The sequence below is a fragment of the Pelecanus crispus genome, chromosome 3 (genome assembly GCF_030463565.1).
Source record: "Pelecanus crispus isolate bPelCri1 chromosome 3, bPelCri1.pri, whole genome shotgun sequence".
Classification (NCBI taxonomy): domain Eukaryota; kingdom Metazoa; phylum Chordata; class Aves; order Pelecaniformes; family Pelecanidae; genus Pelecanus; species Pelecanus crispus.
This window is the reverse complement of record NC_134645.1, coordinates 18,326,580-18,353,709: the sequence shown is the minus strand read 5'-3', so window position 1 is coordinate 18,353,709 and position 27,130 is coordinate 18,326,580. Positions and strand designations below refer to the sequence as shown.

The following is a 27,130-nucleotide window of genomic DNA, read 5'->3' as shown; positions in this document are numbered from 1 at the left end:
GATTATTAAACATGCTATTTATTTATTCTTTTCTTGAAGGAGACTACCTTCAGCAACCGTCAATCCACTGCTCAGAGTACAAGCTGTATTTTAAAAGGAAAAAACGATGTCAAGTAATCTGTATACTTAATGGGTGGTTAGCCTTCTTTGGGGGGAAATTATTAGATACTGAACATATTTCCTTTTTTGTCAATGCATATTTTCCCTTTTTTTTCTGTCAGTGCAAGGCTATTAAAAGAGCACTGTTCTTAATCAAACATTAACATTCTATTAAGCTACTTGAGAACAGATGCATTTTGTAGGCTGCAGTCAAAAGTACTGCATTTATTTAAAAAAAAAAAAAACACAAAAAAAAGGCACTCCAGTGAATAAGCTAGGTTCTCTCCCCCCCAAAAAAGAACAACAACAAAAAAAATCACAAGAGGAATATATTCCAAACTTTTCTTAAGAAAATAAACAAAAGAGAAAAGGAGAGGGGGGGACACAACATTTTAATTGAAAAATTGATACTTTTTAAACTTTAATCTTCATTAAAGCTGTTTTGGTCCGAGTTTTCTTCATTAATTCTCTTCTATTATAAAAGTTGCCAAAATTACATTTCTAACAGTTCTACCTTATTTTTGAAGCTGTATCTTAAATTGAAGGGGTTTGAGTCTAGGTTGTTTTTATTTGAAACATTACCTAGCAAAATAATGTTTCATCTGGAGACAAAACTTTAGAAGCTCATTTGAATTCATGCTGCACAGACTTGATCCTCTATTGGTTTCAAAGGCATCCAAAAAAGTCCATCCATGAGCCAGATGCAAATTCTACCTCTGTCTACAACAAAAACTTAAAACTTATTCTTCAAACTTTCCTTAGAGAGTCTTTCTTTAGGTTACGAAATGTATATAATGGTGTAATCTGAGCATCAATATGAAGACCAAAAAAAGAGAAACAGTCTCTCAAGTTACTTTTTTTGGGGGGGAAGCCTCTTGGGCTCTTGCTTACTTTTTTTAATTACTCAAGCTGTAAAGCAGTTGTAGTTAATTACTTAAAGTCAAAAGAACCCTTAAAAAACAAGTATCTATAACCACTTTATTAGCATAAATATAAAGACATTTTAAAGATGTATTATCTTAGACTTCTTTCTGGTAAAAACATTAGATATTTTCTCTTCCTACCATTATTAAAAGAAATTCTTAGCCCGCCCTTACTTGGTATAAACTATTTTTAGAGTAATACCATTTGTACATATTGAAAAACTGTCACTGGTACAGGACTTCGCCATCTGGGGGCTTGGCCAGCACTGTGGTGGGTTTTTTGGGGGAGTTTTTTGTTGGGTTTATTTGGTGAGTTTTAGAGGGTTTTGTTGTTGTTGGGATTTTTTTTGTTGAGGGTTTTTTTCCAATTCTTAAGGGCAGGAAGGGAAATTTTAGAAGCTTGGCAACACCGCAACAGTCCGTTAGAGAAGCTGATGGCAAGCTCTGAAGTGCATGCTAAATGCACCAGTACGCTGCAGCGATATACTTGGACTTCATGCATTTGTGTCCTCAGCATAGGCTGGGAAGAACACTTATCTCAACAGCAAAACTTTGAAGCCTGTAGCCTGGTTGCAACAGAAAACCTACACTGAAACAGTCCCAGGTCTATGTGGTACTGAGGAAGGTAACCCTTGCATACAAAAGCAACAAATTCTGTTACAATATTGGACAACTCTTAAATCTGCTAAGGGAAGTTTGAAATGGTCAATGACTGTTCATAAAAAATGCTTCCAAAATATAAAGCAGTGCCAAACAGAGGGTTTAACTTTTAACCCTTCCCCTAAAATGATACTTCCCACAGATGCAGGATGAATACCAGCAGTTCAGCATGGAAATTTCTCCCACAAATAGCAGGAAGAGAGAAAAAAGCATGCTGCAAAGCTCATTAACAACACCTATCAAGACACATAAAAATGTGTTGCAATTTAAGATATTGATGCAGAAAAGTCCAGGTAGACACCCCCAAAATTATACAAAAAGGCATAAATAAATTAAAACAAACCACAACTGCAAATTCTAGCTGATAAATCCTCAGAAGGAGAAAAGAAAAGTATACACATTCTCCAAGTATTTAATAAAGAGAAATTTACTTCCTTCTGGGAGCCTGATATGTCAGCTAAATCCATACAGCCTAGAGGCATCAACACATGCTGTTATACCTTATATTTTATTTTTTAATGAAGAATATGGTTTTCAAAAAGACAACCCACAGAAAGTTCTTAAGACTTGTCTTACACTTATGGATTGGAGTATATGGAGTATAAATGTTATTAAGAGTGGGTTAGGCAGCACATAGACACACAGCTTGATCTTCGAGGTCCTTTTCCATAATTTTTCACACAGCTCTGAATGACTTTAAATTTAAGAGTTATGAAAAATAAATACCTCTATATTCAAAAGTATGAGTGAGCAAATTGAGAGATCTACAACCCTTTCTTTATCAATACAACACAAAATAATGAGGACCATAAGTTTATTAATTATACTTGCTCAGTAATAACAATGGAAGCAGTGCTAATTTGGTGGGTTGCATTTTATTAAGACAGAGACTCCAATTACTGCCTTTGAAAGCCTTTTCCAATACAAATATACTTGTGCAAGGCAAAGTCCACTAACACAGAAGATTCCATTACAACAGCACTCCAACATTTGCTAACCATATTTCAAGGAGCAGCCTAGAATTCGAGGGGTGAGCTAGAGCCCCCTTCACACAGCAAGAGAAGGAAAAATAAATGCTAGCATTTGTTTAAAAAGAAAAAAAAGGCATTAAAAAGAAGTAAATTATGCATTAGGATTCAGTTCTTAAAATACCTCCATTGTTGTCTTTGTTTACTATTTGCTTTCCACAATCCCCCAAAATATCATTCTTTCCAAACTGTTATATAAGGAGTCATTACTTGTTAAAGATGCCCAGAATTCTGGTAAGCAATTCCTTGGCTCTACTCAGAGTTGGGTTTTGCATAGGAACAGAGCAGGGATTTTTCAGCCAGCTGACACATTCCCAATTCTTCAGGGCTTCTGGGTGTTCAAGAGCTCACACTGCTGATTACAGCACCTGCAGGCAGAGCTGGAGTGATGAACACCAACCGCACGATACGCTCCCTTTTCTCTCACCGTACCACCGCTGCTCCAGAGCAGTCCTATGCACTAAAGAACGCAGCAATTCTTTCTTTTACCTGCATCCATTCGCAGGCCGGTGGCAAAGCTGCTGAACATAGCCCTGAACAGAGGTCTTAACAATAACAGTTAGGGGATTTCCAACTTTGAACTATTTTTGGTACTACTGTAATGCAAGTTCCAAAACATTCCCTAACACTTTTATGCATGTCAATCCTGCATTAACAAGCATTTTTAAGCTTTCAAAGGTTTCTATGATATCATCCTCACCTATGTAGTTTATCCTCCAGCATCTCCATGTACTTTTCAGCATTTTCTTTTACACTGGTCACTGTAAAATAAAAGTCAAAGTTAGGTAATGGTATAACTGCAAAGTTTTGTATTTTTTTTAAACCAACTCATCTCTTACCCACAAATTTTACATATAGCAGTTAGAAATGAGATTTCCATTAATCTTTTCCACATTCAAATTACAGTGTGGGTGTCTTATCCCTTTTTTTCTTGAAAGTCTGTTGCATCTGTATTACATTAACATATCTAGTAATTAATGCATTAACCTCTTGGTTGTGCCAGAAAAATGGTGAGTAACAAAGGCACAGTTGGAAGGACGGAAGGACGAAAAGAGAAGAAAGAAAACCCACACAGCTAGGTCCTCCCCTTTACCTTCAGGAGAAGCAAGCAAGCCTAACTAATTCATCAGTCCCTGCACAAGAGTCTTTTCAAATGTTATGAATCATGTTATGAATCTTGTATCAAACTTCTTCCTATAGAACTGAAACAGTATAGAATGGAAAGAATTACCACTCAAGATTGTTACAAGATTTGGGGTTTTTTTGTGGTTTGGTGTTTGGGAGGGGTTTTTTTGTTTGTTTGTTTTTAAACTGGGGACCTAGATATTGCCTGCATGTGAGTCCCTACTCAGAAGAAACTCCAATAAACTACACCCCATAACACACAATAATAAAGCCATTCTTTTGGATGACACTTGCTACTCCCATCATGGGTATGAATGGGGGGAAAGGTAAATGTCCTCCAGGAAAATGGAGGTTTTTAGAGGATAATCATTTTCACATTATGATAACTTTTTTCTCCCCCTCCCTCACAGCTGCTTGCCAACTCCAAGTCTAGTAGGACTGTAAATCAGTTGGTCACTTTTAAACTCTTAACTCATTGTACATCAATTAAATATATATTTTATAGGAAGATGCGTTCTACAGAGCATCACTGTCTTTATGGACAAAGCTTGCTACATGGATCAGGCACCCTGTGAACTTACCCATCCATCTCCCCCTAGCTTCCCTACAATACAATGCCTCCAAGCACAGATTACAAATATCAAGTGCTTCACATATTTCTCATTTCCCCCTTTTATTTTTTGTATTTTTTTTCTTCTACCAAGTAGAACATCACACACTAAAACCTAATCTGAAAACTCGGCGTTAACCAAATCAGCTGTGCTAAAGTTGTGTTCACACACACACATAGAGGAGTTCGCTGACTGAAACTGCCTAGGTAATACTATTAGCAGCAAGTGTCAGGGTCAATGTAACCGACTGCCTGCAGAAGGTGGTCTTCACCTGGTCACACAGCAGTCACACATAACTCAAGCAGTCTGCATCCCAATAGCAAATATAGGACACATTTTGCAAAGCTGATTTACTTTTCAGGTGTTTTTTTTGTTTATTTTACAAGATAATTTATTGGATTAGCCAAAAAAAAAAACCCCAAAAAACCCCCCAACCAACCCACCAAAAAAAACCCCAAACCCAAAACAAAAAAAACCCCGAACCCACCACAACCCCAGTACTCTGGAAAGCACCACAGTTTTTTTCATAAGGTTTTAATCCAGGTTCACTGTCAGAACAGGTTCTGCAACACAACATCTTGAGCCAGCAGGATTCTGGAAGATTATATTGTACATAGACAACTGCATTCATTTAGACATTCACAGACCCATCTCACCATCAGAAGAGTACTGGTGAATGTTATGCAAAAGGTTATATAAGGATTTTTGCAATGGCACTGGAGACTTAAGTTTCCTTAGCTTGTAGGAGTTTTATAACAACTACAGGGCTTAACAGAAGTGCCGGGTTTCCTTACCATGCTTTTATTCCTATGCTTCCTGCGGAACTGAGGAGAGCCTGCAAGACTGCAAGTCTTCCTTTAATGACGCACTACAGCTTTATATAAACTACCACCACTTTTTCCAAACTCCCTATCCGTCTATCCCCAATGCACTGACCTGAGGTTCAGCACACGCTTTGATAGCAGATAGCTTAAAGGCCTATGGCTACGTACTTCCCCTTCTCTTGCTATTGTCATAATATCCTTCAATGTGAGCTGTTACAACTCAGGGGCTTATTCTTTCAGATAATGAAGTCAGCAGATATTATTAATTTTTGGAGAGGGATGAGAAGAGGTGGAGAATCTGTTTCACACTCACTTTGTTTCTAACCGATATAGTGACTTCTTAGTTACATGAAAGATAAACCTTGCTTTCAATTTCTCCTGCTGTGCTTGTCACTTTTTAATTGGGTATGATCTGATAGAGTAATTCGCACTTTCACAGTTCAGTCCTGCCCCTACATGCAATTTTACAATGCCCTTGAAGCACAGAGCTTAATATATCAGCATTATTCAATGACAAAAAGTAATGGACAAGAACACACCACTAGTCAAAAGTAGGTCAGTAAAAAGCTAACACTCATTTGGAAATCACCTCACATCACTAAACCCTACTCTCCCCTGTCAAATGTTTTAACTACATTAAAAGAAATGCAAACTTCGCTGCTGAAAGAGAAAGCTCCCCAGACTAGCTTTGTCTCCTTGCCACCTTCTGCATGTAACTGGAAGAGCTGTGACCTGGAGGTTTTGCTGGAAGGAAAACACTGACTAAAAATCCAATGGAGGTTACTTCCCTCGCAATGAACTGCAAGCAGCACTGCAACAAATACAGAACTACTTTCAGCCTTCTAGATCATCCATTTGAAACAGAAGACAAACAACAAATTAGCAGATTTTTTGTTCTTCTTTAATGAATCTATTCACCATCACTTCAAAGCAAAGAAATGCAAACAGGAAGCTGTGTGTGCCTTCAATCTAGCTAAGAAAGTACTAGATGACAGAGGGAAAAAAGTGATAATAATTTATGAGACTCTTTTCTGCATAAACATGCCCAATGGTTTATTTTTACATTTAAGTGAATGGGATCGGTTTTTTCATCAGTTCTTTGGGGATTTACATGCTTAGCTCATACTGGCCTTGAGGGAAGTTATTAAAATAAAGAAGTATAAATACTCACAGAAGATCAGACACCAGGGTATTTGCTAACATTAAAAATACACTTTTCTTGTGAAGCCTGAATTGAAGAAAAGTGATTCAGCATTTCTTTCTCTTATTTTATCATATATTTTTCTTCCTCCTTACAGCAGCAAAGTCCAGTCTTGGAATCAGTCCTGGTCAGACAGAGCTGAGGGGCAGTGGTGGGCTCCTGTGGTGGCCTTTTAGTTGGTACAGTGCGTAAATCTGCCATTTTAGAAGCTGCATAAATATCTTCCAATAATTAACCTACACAGTGTTCTTTTAAAATAACATTATGTGTTGCTTCTCATCTGAAAGCAGCCCCACTGGGGTAATGCTATTTCTATTACTTATAAATATTGTTTGAGTCTGCACATGAAGGTGTATCATCATTTTTACCCTTCAGTCTTGGTCCTCACAAACTGAGCTTACAAAGACCTATGGACCATGACATATGCTTTGGATCATACAATCAGTATTTTCAAAAACTTTCTAAAACTGAGTATCTGACTGGGGACACCTTGAACCCAGTGTCCATGTGGAAGCTCCAGATGTGGATGCTTGGCACCTCAGAAAAATAAGTCTTAAAAATTGAATTAGATGCCTCAAAAAACTAATAGCCAATATCACAGCAGTTTTTAAGTGCTAGTCTACAGGTCTGTAGTTCTCTACCAGACAAGCGATCCACACCTTGAGTCCCAGAGATACAAAGTCCAAAGTTAATTTTTTTACCTTCCATTTTAAAAGGCATTATTTCTTTTTTTTTTTTTTTCTTTTTTCTTTTTTTTTAGGGGGGGGGGTGGTGGTGGGTGGAGAGTGGGAGTGCACAGTGACACACATTTTTACACAAAATTGAAGGTTGGAACAACTGCAATGGCTGCTAGCAGATCTATACCCAGCATGAAAAGAACTGCCAGACATTACCTGCCTGCACGACAAACCTGAAGCCTACACAATTAGCCTCTCCAATCCACAAGCATTACATTCCTTCTCAAATACTTTATTAGTCAGGTAGAGCAAAACTGCCACTGGCTTCAATGAGAATTTTGCCCGACTTGAGAATCTAGGATGAGATTTAGCTCTTAAGAACAATATAAAAATAGAATTAACTGCATGGACATGCATTGATCCACCTCAGGTAAACTCTGAGGGCAGAATAAGGTGTGAACAAGGTTGACAGGTTGCTTGTTCTGTCACTATTCTATTTTTTAAATGTAGAAATTATTATTAACACTAAGAGAAAAGCAAAAGCCGAACATGATTAGTTGAAAATATCTGATCTTTTCTGTCATGGAAGATGTGCTGCATTAATGTGTGAAGTTGGGGTCTGAAAAACTGCAGAATGGCTTAGATATATTTAAAGGTTAACTTGAAAAGCCGGTCAAACTTCAGAGATGACATCTCAGCTGCTCAACTACATGTCAAGATGATTTATCAAGCCCCAGTAACAAGATTTTGGATTACAGAATGGCAAGGAATTTTGCATCTTGCAGACAGACAGGGGAAAAACCCAAAGAACAAGCTCTGCATAAAGAACAACAGCCTCTCTCCAGTGCATTATTCCCAGGGAACTCAAGTAGGAAGAACAGAAAAGGCCAGGATTAAAGAGAAGAAAATAGGTGCCTTGATAAAGACGTGCAAATACTCCAAGAAAGCTCACATTCTGGGTTAAGCCAATCAACCAAATTCTATGCTAGTTCACTGTCTTCTATTAATGAAGCAAATACCGAGACAGGTAGTTACTACCTATTTCTTCCACCAATTGTGGTTTGTTCTAAGGAATGTGCTAATCCTCTAAATATGATTGCAGAACAGCACAAAATTAGCCTGAGGAAATTACTGCCACAAGAGACGAGGTGGCCAAAATTTAGGAGGAGTGTAAATGGATTGGCTATTCTGTGAACAGGAAGGCTACATAAAGGTGAACTGGAAAGACAAAAATTGGTACGAAATATCTATGAAATTAAAGCCACACATTTAAAGACATAACCAAATCTTACTTGCTGGAGTTGAAGATACTATCTGCTTAATTGGAGATGATTCCATAACGCAACCACAAGGTTTTTTCCTCCTTCTGAAAACAGCTGGCCTGGAGAATAGGATACTGCCCTGCCACACAAATGCAAAGCTGTGCTTTGTGGTGACATGCCACCAGCAGGTAGTTCAAGCACAGCAGTTCTGCTAGGACCGAGTTGTGTGAATGCAGCAGGGCTGCACTACGGGGGGCTGCTAGACAGCCTCAATCCCTCTGGATGGAAGAAAGTCTGCAGCAACTGCTGGGTGATTTGGTAATGTTGATCTTATCATAACCCCATCCCACAGGAGGACAGGGGCCTTTCAGGGATCCATTGTCAAATGCCACTCCACTGCTTTCACAGCTCTTGGAGAGATGCAGTATGTCGCATCTTGTCCATATGAAGATTTCCGCAACCAGCTTCAGTTGCCTCTCCAGCACTAGATGGTCAACTGCTCTGATACTGTAGGGTAACTCTTCTGATATATGGAAACAAACAATTAAAGGTTCTAGCTTGAGCATCACTGTCTTAAAATATTTCACTCGCTCTTACATTTAAAATCTTATAGTATACTGCCACTTCATACCCTCAACCTTTGTAAAAATATGGGAAGTAATAAAAATATATGAAGAGTAATAAAGAAATACAAAATTGGCAGAACACAGGACAGCACAGCATTTTCCCACTTATGCTGCACTGAAACAGGAAAAGAGGAAAAGTACAGAGTGAACAACTCATCTTCCTCAGGAAGTTCCCTTTGGGGTTGTTGATACAGAAGGTCTACTGTTAACTTTCTCTCAAACACGTAGGTACATCCTGAACAGGAGGAAGCGTACAGTCTAACCTCTAGACATGCTGGGAGTGGGTGTGCACTGCATTACCCAAGACAACCAGCTTCCTCTCTTTAGGAGACCCCAGAAAGGCCAAGTACCAGCTCATTTGGAGAGATGGCAGTGTTTACACGTAGCAAAGCAGGCAAAGAACATGCTCCATCTGCTTGTCTCTCTGCATACAAGGCTCTCAACATATTTACAGCCAGCTTAATTTGTAGGCCTTGGTGCAACAATGAATTTGAGCCTGCAAGGAGTCAAGTGATACCTTGCCTTTGATGCAAAAAATTACAGTTAAACATATATAGTATATAGAAAATACTGATTTTAATAGAAAAGCCACGTCCTGCCCTCAAGTTGGATGTCAGGGCAGATATAGGGTATAGAAAATCCCAGCATGAGTAGAAGTTTGACAAGAAATAAAAACCGGAAAACTAGATCTTATAAAGAGAAATGACAGGAGGTGCTGGCAGCTCTGCCTATAACAACTTATGATTCTGTCTCTTTTATGCATGGCATAAAAGGTTTGCAGAGCAGAAAAGGAGCAGGGGGGGAACTCCCCTGCATAAAAAAGGCACATCTGAAAAACAGACATTCCCAGAATTTACCTCCTGAACCTTCTTCATTGTATATGGTACTTTTCATCCAAAGAGACAGGTGACCCTTCAAGTTCTGTGATGATTAAATTGCCTAAATTGAAGAGAATTACCATACTTTCTCAGGGTTTCTAAGCTTCTTTCAGATTTCTGTAAAATCTGGCAAGCCTGACACACAGTGGTTCCTCCCATGCTACATGGGGCAGATGGCAGGGGGAAGGAGGCAAATTACTTTCTAAATACTTTCAGTAAATAATCTACCTTTTTAAAAAAAACAGCTGAAATTTTACGAATTGTTTTATTATGTAGTATCAAAGCAAGCATACTGCCTCTAAATTAAAGGAGTGGTAGGTGAAATGTTGGCTCAGCAGTGACCAGAGCGCTGAAGTTACATGATAACAGACCTGCCTTGATACTTTAAGAGGCTATATGAAGCGTAGGGAGGGTTATAAAATGATTAGGGCAAGACCACCCACCTGTCCAGCCATGGGTCTGGGAGCAGCCTTCAGGCCTTCCAACTTAAACTTTTCTCCTGCCCATACCACCTCTACAGTAACCACAGGCCAGGTGCAGACCCCCTATCACAGGTTTGGTTACTTTTCCAGAAATGATTCAAAAGCTACAAATGTTTGTGGTGCACCAAATGGAGCTTTAAATTGGCCGCAGACCTGGAGAAAACCATTCCTACTTCTTCATGCGCTTGGTACCGGATGGCAACATTCTCACTGCAGGAAAACCTGAACTCAAACCCAAACCATCCCTCTGCTATACACTGCTGACATAAATAAGCAAACTTTCCCCAGAAAGGCTTTATTCATTCCAGATGGTGTTTCCTTTGTTTAAAAGGAGTTGAGATGTGGAACCATGCACAATTTTTAGCCCCAGAGTGACTGCATAGCACCACTTCTGGAAGGATGCTGGAGATGCCCACTGAGAACATCCCCAGGGGACGGAGGCTCCTGAATTCTCCTACAGGCAAGGCAAGGAGAGGCAAGGGTTGAGTTTTACTTTCCCATCCCATCAGATGGATAGGACCCTCCTGTTTTGCTAGCTTCTCTGCAGCCACACAAGTCACTGTTTATGTAGAACATTACACAATAATTTATCAATGTATCTTAGCACTGAAAGTATTATATCCTTTCCAAAAAACATGAGGAAAGTTTCCTTTCACTTTCCATTCCTATTACCCTTCCATTCTTCACTGAGCAATTGGGGAGAAATGAAGGGGAAGGTGGAGGGAGAGCAATCTGCTTACATTTTCTTCACGTTTTCTCTTACCTGGTTTTCCCCTCTGCCTGTTCACAACCTATTACTTCAATCTTCTGCTGACCATCTGTTCAGCCCCACCCCCCCCACCAAAAAAAAAAGCGCATTTTCTTTTTTCTCATTTCTCCTCACAAAGCAAAGCCTGAACATCAAGGAGAGCCATGTGTCCAGCTTGCCCTCTGCGGATTGTCAGCAGTCACAAGAGATCATCTGGAAACCATTACACAAGCTAACAAGGCAACCAGACTCGACGTGTGCATAGGCACCAAAAGAGTTCAAACTTGTTACTCAAATTGCCACAAGCTTTTCCTGAAAGTAAGATTTATTTTAACACTGTTAGATAAAACAAAAAGACCCAAAATGAGCCATTTATATAGCTATCCAAGACAAACAACAGAGAACAATTAGGCTTTATGCAGGGGCTAAGCTCCATGACAGTAACTGACAACACCTAATGCCTGCATTATGAAGAGGAGGAACAGTTCAAACTTTTTTTGTCTGAGGACAAGCGAAATCGTGATTCAATTTTTGGCTTAACATGATACCTTATGGCTAATAGGAATGATCCATAGACCATCAGACATACATCACAGCCATTCAGCAACATCAAGGCTTCTAAAATACACAGTAGCTGGTTTAAGTTCTCCCACAGTGGCTGTTCTGCTGAACTTTCAAGTATTCAGTATTATACCTGATGTTTTAGTCCCTGAACTGCAACCAAAAAGTTATATTAAATGAGTAACCCATTTTGGTTTTTTAATTTGTCACAAAGCAAAGACAGTCAAAGATTTCTTTGAATCACTCTAACCCCTCCAGAATTTTTTTTCCAAAAGGACTCTGAAAAAATTCATGCTAGTTTTGATATTGTTAGTTATCTTTTCTCCAGCTCAACATTTTGGCTAGTCAGGCTATACAAATTAGCAAGAACCCAGGCATCTACCAAGAGACAGACCTCAGCCAGAGGATAAAGTATATTTTGTACTTCTGCATTAAATATTTGTATTTGTTGAAGATGTTTGTGCTCAAAACTTCTTTATGGAACAAAAACACAGCACTGCAGCGCAGCCAAAAAAAAAAAAAAAAAAAAAGGGAATTTGTTCCCCAAATGCTGCCATAGAATCTGGCTACTAAATGAGATGAAAGGGGGAGCTGAGTACAAGCATAAGAGCTTTGAAAAGCAACAAGAAAAAAAAAAGTGTTAAAAAAAGGCCAACATTACCACTGACAAAGGAAAATGACAAACACTTATCTTCACTCCAGTAGAACAAATGGCTGCTAAGACATCAGTCCTTCAGATTATTTTAAAGAAAGCAAAGCAGAGCTCAAAGGTATATACTGAAGGTTAGAAGTAATACAAATTGCAATAGTGACAAGAAAGAGGAATATTCAGCATTGCAAGCTATTTTTCAACAACCTTGAAATGACATCAAATAAAGCAGTGACTTCCTGTACCAACGCTTACAAATGATAAGTGCAAATAGCATTAACTTGCATTTTTGCACTGCTGTTCTCTCCAAGGATCTAGAACAGGTCTTCGAACTACAGAGAAGCAGCAATTTCTTTTTTGAAAAATAGCTGACAACGAGCAGCGATACAGAGAAGCAAAGCGTCCCACATAGTCTGATACACTGCAGTTTTCAGAAACCCTTCGTAAAGTGGTTGGCCACTGTTAGCTATACCAGGCATCTTTTCTGCAATGCAATTACAGGGCTTCCAAACAAGAAAAAACTGTGAAGCTGCCCAGCAGAGAGGCTCAGCAGAGCCTGTTCTGTAGCCATTCCAGGCACAAGGAGTAAAGCAGACAGCATTAATACATCGCTTTCCTTAATCCTTAATAATCTTTGCCCCGGCCACCTCTTCCTGGCTTTATGCAACCTGCACACAACTGCTTTTAAGTTTCATTAAACCCATCAAAGTTTCATTAAACCCATCAATAATATTTGGCTATACTTGACATATCAATGTAAACATGATGCTTTTGACCATGAACATGCAGTGATGCCTTAAAAGCCTCTCTACTACTAACATACTAAGCTGGAGCAGAGATTCATAAAATGTAATTGGGAAAATTACAGCAGCTGAGCAAAACAGATATAGCTACAAGAATGTATGTGCACTAAGCGCTCATACTAATCCTGAGCACCCGAAAGGGCAGAGTCACAGACTCAAGTGCACACTGTAGAGTGGGCAGACGTTTTTTGAACTGCTTTCAAAACAGGATCATTAATTTAATTGGCTGACTTAAAAATATTGCTTAAACTATAAAATCTTTGTTACCTTTCTTATTCACTTTCTAGTACAAAACTCTACTACACTAGAGCTGTACTAGCAACAGCTTTAATACCTATAAGTTAAGGTGGTCCCAACAAAGGCATAAGATTTCCCATAAGATAATAAAGTACATTTTATAAATGTGTTGCACACACCACTTTCAACTGCACAATAAACAAGGGATTCCAATGACATTCCAGTGGAAGACAAAACCTACTACATTGCAGATTACCATGTAATATCCACCTATCCTACTCTATATTTCCTATCTTTTTTTCCTTGATACTGTCTTCTGTCACCAGAGCCAGACATAAATCTGCATCTTCCCCCTATCTGGATAAACTATAAGATATTTGAGCTCCCTGTAACCTTTTTTTGGCAAAAAAAGAGACTTAATTCATACTTTGCTTAGAGACATGATGAAAAAAGCAGCCTTATTTCTAGTTCAAAATCTCTTTCTAGATTGAAGCAGACGGTCTCAGCATCAATAGAAAATCTTTTATTTGAATTAAACCCTAAGACCTCTGTTTGAGTAATGTCCATAAAAGAAGGGAATTAAAGACCTTGCCCTTCACATGGAGTCTCAGCATTGCTATATTGTAAGTAGGATGCATGGATTCATTCTTCAAAGCAGCACAATGCTTTAAATGCAGTGGCTTTTTATTTTTTTTTTCCCCACTGAAAATAACCATTTCTGGTGGAGCTGACACTTTTTCTTGACTTTTGACTATGATTTTCTTTTTTGTACATTTTGTCTGCCATATTACCCTAGCTGTCTCCCTCCCTGACTCCTAAGTCTACATTGTTTGTGTCTCATTTTCTCCTCCATTCTTCTTTTCTCTTTCCACTCTTCTGCCTTTCAAATTCCTCTTTTTCAGTTGTTTGTCAGCTTTGCTCTTTCACTTAAGCTGTAAATCATTCATTACCACAGGGAATTTTACTTCTGGTTTTTCTCTCCATACCAAACTTGCAGTGCGTAAGTTACTGCCAGAAAAGAAGACTTTTAGCACAATCTAATAAAGACTCCCAAGCCAGTAGTTTGTGGACACTTTACTGGTCATTCCGGTGATGCTGAAATGGCTGATGTAGACTCTTTCTACAGTAGCTTAATTTAACATTTTCTAATACCAAATGTTCTTTAGGTATGAATTCACATGCATAGTTGATCTAATCTTCACGACCCAAATTATTTTTCGAGTGGTACCTGGAAAGTTTTAATTTCTTAAGTTTTGAACACATGAGCTAGAAGTCCAACTGTGGTAAAAGTCAAGGTCCAAATCTTCAGGACATCCCAACACCCACAGCAACAGCAGTATTTTGAGGCTGCTGCAAAATGTATAAACTTAGGATTTTATGCCTCCACTCTCAACCTTCTCTTATCACTAAGGTGCAAGAGCAGCAATAACTCTTACTTCTTCTGGCCACTCTCAGGAGAATCAGCTCTTCAGACAACATCCACCCATTTCTCATCACTCCTTCATGGAAAAGGTGACCAGGTAGATGGAATTGTCTCAAGCCAGCTGGACCACTCCAAATTTGGGCTGTGATACCTAAAGAGTTAAATTTTCCACCAGTCGCACACCCTGAACATAGAGAAGATGACTTGGTTTTCCTGCTCAGGTATCTGGTCTAATTATTATGCAGTTAACAGTATAAGAAAGACGGTCTGCCCAGGAACAGACTGGAGTAGTGCCAGAAAGAGAAGTGGATGGAGTCGAATAGGAAAAAAAAAGTCATAATGAATAGCAGGTTGGAAAGTGCTGCTGGAAGAACTGAGCCCAAGGGGAACTCTGTTGGTCTGAGCTGGTCTGCAGCTGATGAGGACATTACAGCCCACTTTCTAGGGCACTGTCCAAGTCTGAGTAGAGCCAAGTGCTACAGAGCACCAGACTGGACAGTGTTTTTTCAGGTGAGCTGCTGCCTCTTTGCTTGGCTGACTGACATGTCAGTTGAATAGCTGGTGTGGTTTGCCTGTCTTACCCCCTGCCTTGCCCCCCTTGAATTTTAAAAGTAGGGCCAAAATGCCCACAGTCTAATAGAAGTGGACTTGTACCAGCCTGTATGTTTATGCAAAGTTGAGGAACATGCACCAGTATTCTGAACTTTAAGGTGTCCCATAGATTTTGCTGCTCACACCAGGTCAAGTTGTAGAAATGAGAAATGCTCACACAGCAATGCTTCCACAGTGCTGGATTGCAAGAGGCTTTTTCAAAGCGCTGTTTGTGCACTTTAGCCATGAAACTTCCAGTGATATCAGTAGCAGTCACACAACTAAATCCCCAAGCAACACTTTTGGAAGATGACTTCTATTTAAAGAAGGGTTAGAAGAAAATACTTTTTTCACCATTTTCCATGTAAGATTATCAGTCTAAAATTTGGAGAAATATGGAATCATTTGGGGGAAATCATGATTCACTGGGTATCAATTTTCCATCCAATTAGGTTGGGCAGCTATGCCGAGTGCTTAACACATACCCATGCTTCCCCCTCCCTTTCCACAGAGTGTATATATTAAACACAAGTTAAGACTTCTGGGTTTTCAACTTTGTTGATTTTACATTCCTTTTGGGATTTAAAGTACTATTTTGTTTAATTATTTTTCCTCTACTCATCCACAGTATTGAATGACAGTAATAATGAGCTCAGAATCATTGTACAAATCCCAGTAGGAACCATTCATAGTTTGCTAATAGGGCATTATATTTGCATTACCAAGTTCAGTTCAAAGCACGTTGTGTAAATTAGCTCTGAGGGTTACTACCACGAATCTAAAACCAGAACATCAGGTCAATTAGCACAGCTCTAAAGCACATTAGTTTGGGTGAAAACATAAGGGGTATGATTAAAATTCTAGGAAATCCTCTCCCTTCTTGGGCTAAGCGCCTCTCCAAAGAAGTCTGGTTTCACTTCTGGGAAAAACCAGAATGGCTCAGCTCACAGCAGTGTGGTCTGATGTTGGCAACCCCGATGCCTGATAAGCAATACTGGCCTGTTCTAATGAGGGGGCAAAATTAACTTGCAGGAGGTGTGGAAATCCTCAAAACATCACAGAGGCGCTTTCTTCCCCATCCAAATTAAAAGAACAGGTTAGTATGAGGAAGGCTTGGAAGATCTGGGGATTTAACATAGAATATATTGCTTACATGAAAATGCAACTAATATAGAAAAGCTATTTAGTTTCTACCACAGAGATAAACCTAGCACAACCACACCCACAGCCACAGACCAAAAAGTCACAGTTTAATAATGATGAGAGGAGGCCCACAACAAATTAAGGTAGGGAGTTCCCAGTAACAAGTACTGTAGGACTACCTACCTTTTGGGCAAACAGCATACATACATATTCTTCCCCCTCCTCCTCCCTCCCCCTCCCGTGCACACAATTATGGAAATAGTTAATGACCTTAAACTTCAGAGACCACATACAGCACCTTTATATCAAACTGCAGGAAGAGAAGCATATTGACGCAATAGGAGAAAGGGTATCTTAAAGTTCTACCTCAGGACTACAACTCTGATCAGGCCAAAGGATGTCACATAAAAATAAAAGAAAGGGCCAAAGGATATTTTTTTGGTCAAGTCAGTTGATTGGTCTAAACCCTCTACTCAATTCAGGTCAGTCTTATCAAGCAAGCCATCAAGTCAGTGCAGTACATGGGCTATACCTCTGCACAGCCCATGATCTTCAGATTCATTCCTTGGATCATTTTGTGGTTACCTTCCAAAATTTTAGCTAAACAACTGCCTTATAAAGCTGCTTATTCTGTAAATGCTAACCCATAATACATCATTATTCTCTGCAGAAACATACTTGAAAGAACAGCTCAGTGACTTCAAAAATTACATAACCTTAAACCAAATTAACCAATTTTATATATTACCAATTATTTCAGATTACATGAAAGAAATCATTCAATGGACAGGTTTCATAGCCAACTGCATAAAAATGGTCATTCCTCATACACTAAGATGAATATAACTGTGACACAGAGGAGGATATCATCATTAATATCTATAATTCCTTTCTCTGTACCACATACACACCTGTTTGGCGACTGCCTAATGGATCTACAGGGGCAAACTCATCAAAGCTTCTGACAAGTCCTGGAAGAAATGACTGTGATATATGCAGAACCAGGTAGAAAGGTGTAAAAAAAGAGATACTGGAAAACAAATGGGTTCATGAAAGGCAGGTCCTGCTTGACCAACCTGATCTCCTTTTATGACCTGGTGACCCGCCTGGTAGATGATGGAAAAGCTGTGGATGTCTTTTACCTGGACTTTAGCAAAGCTTTTGACACCGTCCCCCATAATATTCTCCTTGGGAAGCTGGCAGTTCATGGCTTGGACGGGCGTAGTCTTCGCTGGGTAAAAAACTGGTTGGGTGGCCGAGCCCAGAGAGTTGTGGTGAGTGGAGTTAAATCCAGTTGGTGACCGGTCACAAATGGTGTTCCCCAGGGCTCTGTTTTGGGGCCAGTCTTGTTTAATATCTTTATCAATGATCTGGATGAGGGGATTGAGTGCACCCTCAGTAAGTTTGCAGACGACACCAAACCGGGTGGGAGTGTCGATCTGCTGGAGGGTAGAATGGCCCTGCAGAGGGATCTGGACAGGCTGGATCAATGGGCCAAGGCCAACTGTATGAGGTTTAACAAGGCCAAGTGCCAGGTCCCGCACTTTGGGCACAACAACCCCATGCAACGCTACAGGCTTGGGGAAGAGTGGCTGGAAAAGCTGCCTGGCTGAAAAGGACCTGGGGGTGCTGGTACACAGCTGGCTGAACATGAGCCAGCAGTGTGCCCAGGTGGCCAAGAAGGCCAAGAGCATCCTGGCTTGTATCAGGAATGGTGTGGCCAGCAGGAGCAGGGAGGGGATTGTCCCCCTGTACTCAGCATTGGTGAGGCCGCACCTGGAATACTGTGTCCAGTTTTGGGCCCCTCAATACAAGACAGACATGGAGGTGCTGGAGCGTGTTCAGAGAAGGGCAACAAAGCTGGTGAAGGGTCTGGAGCACAGGCCTTATGAGGAGCGGCTGAGGGAACTGGGGTTGTTTAGCCTAGAGAAGAGGAGGCTGAGGGGAGACCTCATTGCTCTCTACAACTACCTGAAAGGAGGTTGTAGTGAGGTGGCTGTTGGTCTCTTCTCCCAAGTAACAAGCAATAGGATGAGAGGAAATGGCCTTAAGCTGTGTCAGGGGAGGTTTAGATTGGAAATTAGGAAAAATTTCTTCATGGAAAGGATGGTCAAGCATTGGAACAGGCTGCCCAGAGAGGTGGTGGAGTCACCATCCCTGGAAGTGTTCAAAAAACGGATAGATGTGGCGCTTTGGGACATGGTTTAGTCTAGTCTACCCTTGATCGGTTTAGTGTGGACTTGGTAGTGTAGGTTAATGGTTGGACTGGATGATCTTAAAGGTCTTTTCCAACCTAAATGATTCTAAACGATTCTATAAAATTGGATGTTTGAGTCAAGTACCTCTGCGAAATGCTTCCAGGTCCATGAACATGACCAGCTAAATAGCTATAACCTCCTGGTGGATGAAGTGGTGAGAATGAAAGGATTTGCCTGTATGAGACACTGGATATGTTTTTTGGGAGAAAACAGCACAAAAATACGTAACAGATTCCGCCCTACCTGCAATGCAAGCTGATGTGTGAAACAGAAAATAAGCTTTTAGTGAATTATAAATCGCTGGCAAGGACTTATGAATAATCAGCTGGGCGAAAAATGTTTTATACAGAAGACAGTAACACATGAAAGATCAGAAACCATACGTAAATTGAAAGAAAATGAATGTATTGTCAGAATACAAACAAACAAAAGGCATATTTCAGAAAGTAAGCACTGTAAGATGCTTACTATTGCATGAAAACTCAGCAGCAAAAACAGATGAGCTAGAGTGCCCAGCAAAGTAAAATCTATTTGGTATAATAAGTGCTTCTGAAACCAGGTAAAGTAACACAAATCAACAGACTGCTTATTATATCTATCTATTTATTAGCACATGAAGGCTTAGATTAGCCTTAGAAGGATTAGATTACAAGCACAAATGAATTTGCAGAGGCAGGGAAGCAACATATTACTGCAAGATTCAATAGGCTCTGCTGTGAAGAAAATTCTGTCTTTAAAGGACTATTTAGCTGAATTTGAATTCTCAAAATTTTGTAAAAATCAACTCGAGTTATTTTCTTTCCTTATTTCAATTACAGCTGTTCATTTCAATTTGCTGTTCTTTTCCATCAGGTTCTTGATGGCTAATGTTTCTTCCATCACATTTTATATCCATTGAAGAGGCAGAGAAACTGCCAAATACTTTATTTGGGCTGGGGGTGGGGGGAGATTTCTGTCATTCTGCATTTCTACAACCCACAGAAACATCAATTAGAGGTTTCTCTTTAACATATACAGATGCACAAATGTATAGGAGAATTTGTGCCAGACTTTTCTTCAAGGTGCATCCACTCAGGGTCAGGGCAAGCACTTAGGGAAAAAAAGCTTCTCTCTGCTTTCTCTGTGTTTCACATGAGACTGTCAGTCTGCTATCACCTCCCTAATGAGTGGTGTAACTATTATTCTTAATTGTGCATTATTCCAATTTTCAGCATTTTTAAAACTAAATTACCCAAAGAGAAAGGAGATGTCCAGAGGGGAACCATCTCCTAAAAAAAATGCATTTGAATAGTAGCAATTAAATACTCACTTTCTAAAAAGTTGTGAGGCAGAATTGCTTAATAATGATTCATTTCAAATGATCCCAGAGAACCTCAGATTTTTTTTAATAGCTTCATTCTCCTTGGTCTTCCCCAGAAGATATTTAAACAGGGTACAACACAGCAATCAGCAGCAGGGAATGAGCACTGCTTCACTAAAACTGAAAGTGGAACATGTCAGCAAAGGAAAATACAGCTGCCCAACTTTGATTTCTGGCATTGCATCTTTGCTCAAAATACATTCTTGTGGGAAGTTCTGTGACACTTGGACAGCTATGACTCTTTGAAAAGCATTAACATATCGATGTTTTAATAAATTTTGTAACAGAATTTTGAACACTTGTTCCCCCACCAAATCAGATGATCTGTAAGAGTTCTTGGCTAACTGAACTGGTCAAATAGACAACAGTGGGCCAGGCATGGTCATTTCAGAAAACTCTGACAATTCAACTGCTACTGCCCGAAATTACTACCTCTTCCTTCTTAATGATTTCTTAAAACCCACTCTCCATGGTTTCAGGAGCTCTACTCAAAACTTTTTCCATCCTGCCTTCAGTTACTACTACAGTCATCCATTTTCTACTAGCAAAACAGGAATTTCTTGTTCACGAAGGTTCAGGACCAGGAGCACACTACGCAGCAGACACCCCAAGGGATGATCTCCAGCTCAGAGCACCCTGGCAGGACTCAAGCCCTACAGAGAGCGAGCAGTGCCACCTTCTGACCCGCTGCTCTGAGCTCCTGGGGCATGCCAGCCTTCTCCTGCAGTCAGCCAGGCAAGTAATGACTTCTCCGGATTCAGATGGCAGGACAGACCTGCCGAGCTTGCACGGTGCAAGGAGGAGCAGAGAGGCAGACAAAACGAAGAACGGAAAATACCCCTTGCATAACAGCTTCTGTCACCCTGCCACAAAAATCACTTTGTAGTCTAGAAAGAATCATCTTTGATTAACCTTTTATCTCCTGACCTCCTTAGCTAAGAAATTAGCAACAAAGGCATTGAATGACATTGGATTTCTTGTATTTTATTTGTACTGTTTTGAGACTTCACCAGTTTTGAAAGGTGTTAATGTAATCTGCTTTCTACCAGGGCATGGGAAATACAACATAGATATAACTCATTCCATCTATAACAAAAATAAAAGTCGTTATCCTACCTTGTCAATTATTTGAAGAATATTTGTTGCTTTGACCTAAACTGTCCAAGAAACAGACTCTGCAGTTTCACTGTTGACCTATAATGCACCTTTTATTTAGAGTGATTTCTAGGAAAAGAATGCTCTCAAGCACATTTTTATGATGGACTTCAGTTTTCCTTGAGGGCAATTTCATCCTTAGAAACAGCACAATAATGTAAAGGTTCTTTAGGCAGAGGAAAAACATACAGGCACCCTAATAGGCTATAAATCCTTTCCACAAACTTCTGCTGGTTTTTTAAGACTCTTAAATTATCTCTGGTGCTGTGGAATGGGTAATCATGGCATTTCAGATGTGGAGGAAGGGACCAGATGGACAACAGAGGAAAAAAAATCCTTCACTGTTCAAAAAAGTCTATTTCAGGAAAAAACTTCTTACAAAAAGCACAGAGGCAGCAATGTACTTTGGCTACAGCGATGGGAATTCTAGCTGATGGGAACCACAACTATTTCAGATCAAGGAGCTTCAGAGTAAAGTGACAGCTTGTATGTCTGGACTGTATTTAAGGGCAAATCTCAGTTTCTTGTAAGTGTGCTTTGTCCACTGCAACTGCTGAAACAAAGCGAGGATTCTCATTTTTGCCTAAACCAGTGCGTGGATGAAATGTGTTCTGGACTGGCTATGATAGTTAATAAAAGACCTCTTTGGGAATTATCTCCTGGCAAAAAAAGAGCAGCGCTCAGGCTACTCAGACTTCTCCCCAGGATCAGATAATTCCTACCCAGCAGCCTCCAGATGATGGCTGCATGTTACCTCCTCTATGAGGAAGTTGCTGTGCCAAGGAACTGCTCAGTGTCCTGCCTTTAAACGAGCACCGTTTGCTACTGAATCCCAAAAACTAAGTGTTGTTCTTCACAGAGAGAGGAATTGTTTCACCATTTCACAGTTACATAAAGAGACCCAGAAAGACATTGGGTACTGTGTCAGCATCAGCCAAGAGAATATACACCCCTCAGCTGTAAAAGAGGGTACACTACATCCTGCCAACACACATACACCACAGGTGATGGGCCGGATCATCGTGTCACCTGAAGGACCAGAATGATTCAGAAGCTCGGTGGGGATATCCTCAGTACCAGAAATAGTCAGTGTTCAGGGAGATTGCTTTCCAGCCTCCTGCATAGGGTTACACCACCCCTTACCAAAGGAGACCTGAGACACGCCAACAGTTCATGGAGGGCAGGGCACCCTAGGTGGCAGATCTGCCAACCGATTGTGATTGACAGTGCCTACCAAGGGGGCCCTCAAACTCTCCTCAAAGGGAGACTGTAACTTGCAGAGGTCAAAGCAAGAAGTTAATGGGCTGGTACATACCACAGAATCAAACTCTTACTCCTCTCATCCTCTCAGCAGGGCTCTGCTTCTGACCTGCTTTTTTCCTCATTTTTTTTTCCCACTTCTATTCACCCTTCTTCAAAAGACTGTTAACAAAGGTGTCTCATCTATCTGCAGTCACAGCGTTAAGTATCTGCATCAACTGTCTATGTTCCTATAGCATTAGCGTCAGTATTCACCTTAACCCAGAAACCACATACAGAGCATTTGCAGCTACCAGGTGGGCTGGTAGGGAAGGCAACCTTTGGGGAAGGAGGCAAGTCAAGGCATATCATAGCACAGGAACTGCTGCAGAGAGAGCAGTTAGGATGTATCAGGGTGCTTCATTTTGAATGTGACAGACAGCTGTTGGAAGAGAAGGGGGAAGACAGCAAAACAGAAATGGGAAGATCCCCTGGCACAAAACAAACTTCCTTGACTGTTCTGCATGGACATTAAGGTCTCTGTGTCTTTGAAAGAACAGCTGATGTAAATAACTTCAGCAAAATCCTGGTTTAGCTGTATTACTTAATATGCTTCCAGCTCAACACTACTGTCCCCTCACATACTTAAATGGCCAACACATACAAAGGCTGATCTCAGTGTGAACAGCTGTTTCTAGTGCTGCATCAGCACAACTCATCACAGGCAAGCAATTTTCCATAGGGCATAACAGGGGACACCCAATCCAAGCACAAGTCAAATGATATTTCAATTCAATTCTTTTGTTTAGATTTCTTCCTATTGCTATAATTTTTCACATTTCCCTTTGTAATTTTAATGGAAATTCCTCTGCCCCCAAGCACAATGTTTTCAGACTTTCTAATAAAACTAATAAAAAAATTAAGAGAGGTGAGTCAAAAAGCCCCTGGAAAAAATTGGTTTTGTTCTGATCCGCTTTAGCTAAGCTGAAATACTTACTGATTTATCAGTGGAATGAAGAGATAAAAAGAAAAACAGAAGGTCCTCAAGAATCAATGCAACACAAAACACAAAGATCGGGGGGACCCACCTTAGCAGAAGCAAGCGTCTTCAGAACTGACTCATCTTAAACCAACCAAAATCTTTAAAAAAAAAACCCAAAAACCACATTTGAGATACAAGTTTCAAGCACTTGTATGTTATCTAGGTGTGATATTCCTCATAAAAGACAGAAAGACCCCTCCTTCCAGAGAAGCCATGTGCATACTTGGAGAAGTGAGGAAAAAATCACCTATCCCATTACTCACCCTGACATTCATTTTATTAAGTTCAGTAACTAATTCTCTCACTGACGGTGTTCTGCTTTGAATCCTTTTTCCTGGTCATCTGCTGAGATCAGCACTTCCAGTGCTTGAGGAGCAAAACTACAACTCCAAGACCTCCCTTTAATTGCTCTTCCTGAGCAATTAAAACTTTTCTCCAATAATAATGGATTTTGAGTTCAATGCACTCCCATAGTCTTCAGTGATGTTACTAAAGCTCTGCTTCAAGAAAGCCCCACAACATCATCGTACTGCATAAAAATAATGACATTTAAAGACAGCATCCATTTAAAATTGTTGTCAGAAAGAAGGAGCAAAACTCTGAATTTCTAAAGAAACAAAATCTTTTCATACCAGGATTTAAAAGGATTCTCTCATCTCTTCCATGAAGATTGTATCAGATTTGACATAGAGAACGCCAGAACGAATTACCAGTGGGGTGAGGCATTGCAGATTGAATCAAAGAGTTCAAATAGATAGTGCTCACAGTACTGCCACTGGAAAAAAGAAGCAAAAAATCTCTTTGCCTCAATCACAGCTCCTTTGTCCACCTGCATAAAACTCCCAGACAGAGTCTGGAAGCCTACTGCTTCAACTCCTGATGAGCATTCATGCTTCACAGTAGGTAACTGGCACAAGAAGATGTAACAAGGATAGAGCAAGGGGTCAGAGGGTTGAACTCCTCTTAATGACAACCCATATGGAAGAAAGTCAAATACAAAATGTAGTGGTTCTGGGGCTCAACTGGCATACACAGAATGGGCTCAAATGAGATAGCAAAGCTGTGACAATAGTCATCTTGTATAATACCCTTAGCGCTACACTCATACAAGTAATCATAGATGGAATTATGTTTATAATAACTTTAAGAAGTAGAAAGTCACAATTCTCTTTACTGAGTAACACTGTTCTCTGATGAAACTTAAAAATGTATGAATCTCAGTAGCATTGTTTTTTTTCAAAGAACAGCACTATTTTATTAATATTACCTTTACTTCTTACAGATTTGTTTTAAATTAAGCAATAAAACAAAATGTGAAGATAAAATTATGCTAGTGCAGTTCAAATATAAATTATTTTTCCATGTAAATGCTTTAGAAGCATCTGGAAAAAGCACAAAACAAAGAAAAAATTTCAGGTCAAGTGAGGATAACTTTATCCTTCTTGCTAATAAACAAGCCTTTGCACATATTGCCTCAGAAAGCGTTTTATCTAGTTAACACAAACAGCTTTGATATGGGAATTAGAGACAAACATCATTGCTTGCTAATCTCTTAATTGTTTTCAATTGAGATAAACTAAAAACTGTGATGGGCATTTTCAAAACATGACCATTTACTTGTAGAAAACATGTCCATTTCCATCTCAAAATATTCCTAAAGTTGCACTTAAGCAAGGAGTATTTGATAAAGCTTGTTAGAGATCACATTTTAAGGAAAAAAAATGTTTTTAGAGTACAGACATGCACACAAATATCACAGTAATGATTCAAAAGCAAGGGTACTTCAAAGAAGCCAGATTATTCTTTAAGAATATAATAAGTTTATCAATCAGATTTTCTCTTCCTAATCAAGTCATTCACTGTTCTGGACACGATTAACAGAGCAATTTAGCTCAGCAGGAGAGGTACATCAATCTAAATTAAATATTTTTGTGAGTTCAAATCACCTCATCTGAACTCAGGCTGTTCCAGACTCAGAACACAGGAAAGAGCTTCCAAAAAAGAAACTTCATAAATCCAAAGACATCAGGCATTTCAGGTTTTAAGGAAATGACAACTGCCTCTATATAGTCCTAGAGCCATGATATTGGGATAAGCATGGTGCTAAATCCTGTGCTTTCTGACTCCATATGTAACATTGACCCCATTCGACTTGAAGATTTCTGGCTGGAGATGGGGGGTGGTCAGAAAATGGTATTTGCATCTTTGTAACAGACTGACCACGACAAGAAGACAGTGTGAAGGAGAGCACACATCTCTCCCTGAGATGAACTGTCTCCTTAGCCTGCAATCGGAGGCTGAGGTGAGCTGGTTGGCTTTGCTGACTGCAGACATACAAACTGCTCTGAGCACTGTCGGTAGCTGCTGTCCTCAACCCTTCACCGGCATAAGACTAATGGATCACCATGGTACATTCACATCTAGGGCACAGGAGAAAGAAAAGCAGATGCCTGATCTACGTACCTCTGGAAGGCAAAAGTGAATGAAAAGTGACAATACCTGCTACACCTGCTGAAGAACCACCTGACTTCGCACAGGGTTTTCTAATGTGTTAGTGATTGCCCCTGCACTGCTGGACAACATGCACCATCCTACAGCCGGATCTCTTTGGATTCCCGCTTCCCCCCGCCTTTTTTTTGCTAAAGCCAACACTGGTATTAGAACAAACCTAAGACATGAGAATGCTTTCTGGGACACCTACTCCTACTATCTGTCCAACTACCCCTTCACACGGAGCTCTGTAAGAGGCCTACAACCGAGTTGTAGGGAGAGTCCTATCCATCCTTAGAGATCGGGGGGATTTTTGGGATGGGAGCGAACCTCAGCAACTTTCCCTCACTGTCTGCCAACTTTTCCAAGGAATTGACTGTACTGCCCGTGCACCTCACATCCGACACAGTCAAACCGGGGTCAGAACAAAAATGTGGACACATGCAAGTGGTGCAACATCAGGAGGGAGAGAACAGCAGAAAATGCTCTAGGGAGCATGTTCTGGAGAAATGTAGTCAGATCAGTGAAGTCATAGAAAGTTTGTGAGTTTACCAATAGCAAGTGTTAGGGGAAAACCAGAGCAGAAAGGATTTAGACAGAAAGAGAACCAACCCAGCTGTGAGATGAGGCCAAGCAGCACGAACCGACCACCTGATGGAGCGGAAGAAGAAAGAAAACCAGAGAGAAGAATAACAAGAGTTTTATTTTTGCAGTCACAGTTGTAATTGTAAATGGTTAGGCCAGCACAGTGCTTTGAATCACAAGCATAATATTGTGTACCAAGTGTTAACCAATCATAACATTCAGAGATGAAACAGGGTTTGTTTTAATGCTGCCCTTCAATACCTGCAAGAAAATGCTACACTTTTACAAAGTAAAAAATGTATCCTGAGAGAATAAAAGATGGAATAAACCAAGACAGGCAGCATATAGATGAAGTCATTTTGTTGTAAAACATTGGCTGCCCAGAAAACTGTACAACTGTATTTTTGAAATATAAATTCAAAGTCTCTATCATAAGAAAGTCAGAATTTC

The 27,130-nt window shown here is 40.0% G+C and overlaps 1 protein-coding gene across 1 annotated transcript in view; it reads right to left on the bottom strand.

Annotated features, from left to right (window-relative positions):
• Positions 1 to 27,130, bottom strand: part of DISC1 (DISC1 scaffold protein) — a 190,006-nt gene that overhangs the window by 41,837 nt on the left and 121,039 nt on the right. The window contains exon 9 of the mRNA XM_075707503.1: positions 3,411 to 3,471. Coding sequence (XP_075563618.1) covers positions 3,411 to 3,471 — 61 coding nt within the window. The remainder of the gene's footprint in view (positions 1 to 3,410; positions 3,472 to 27,130) is intronic.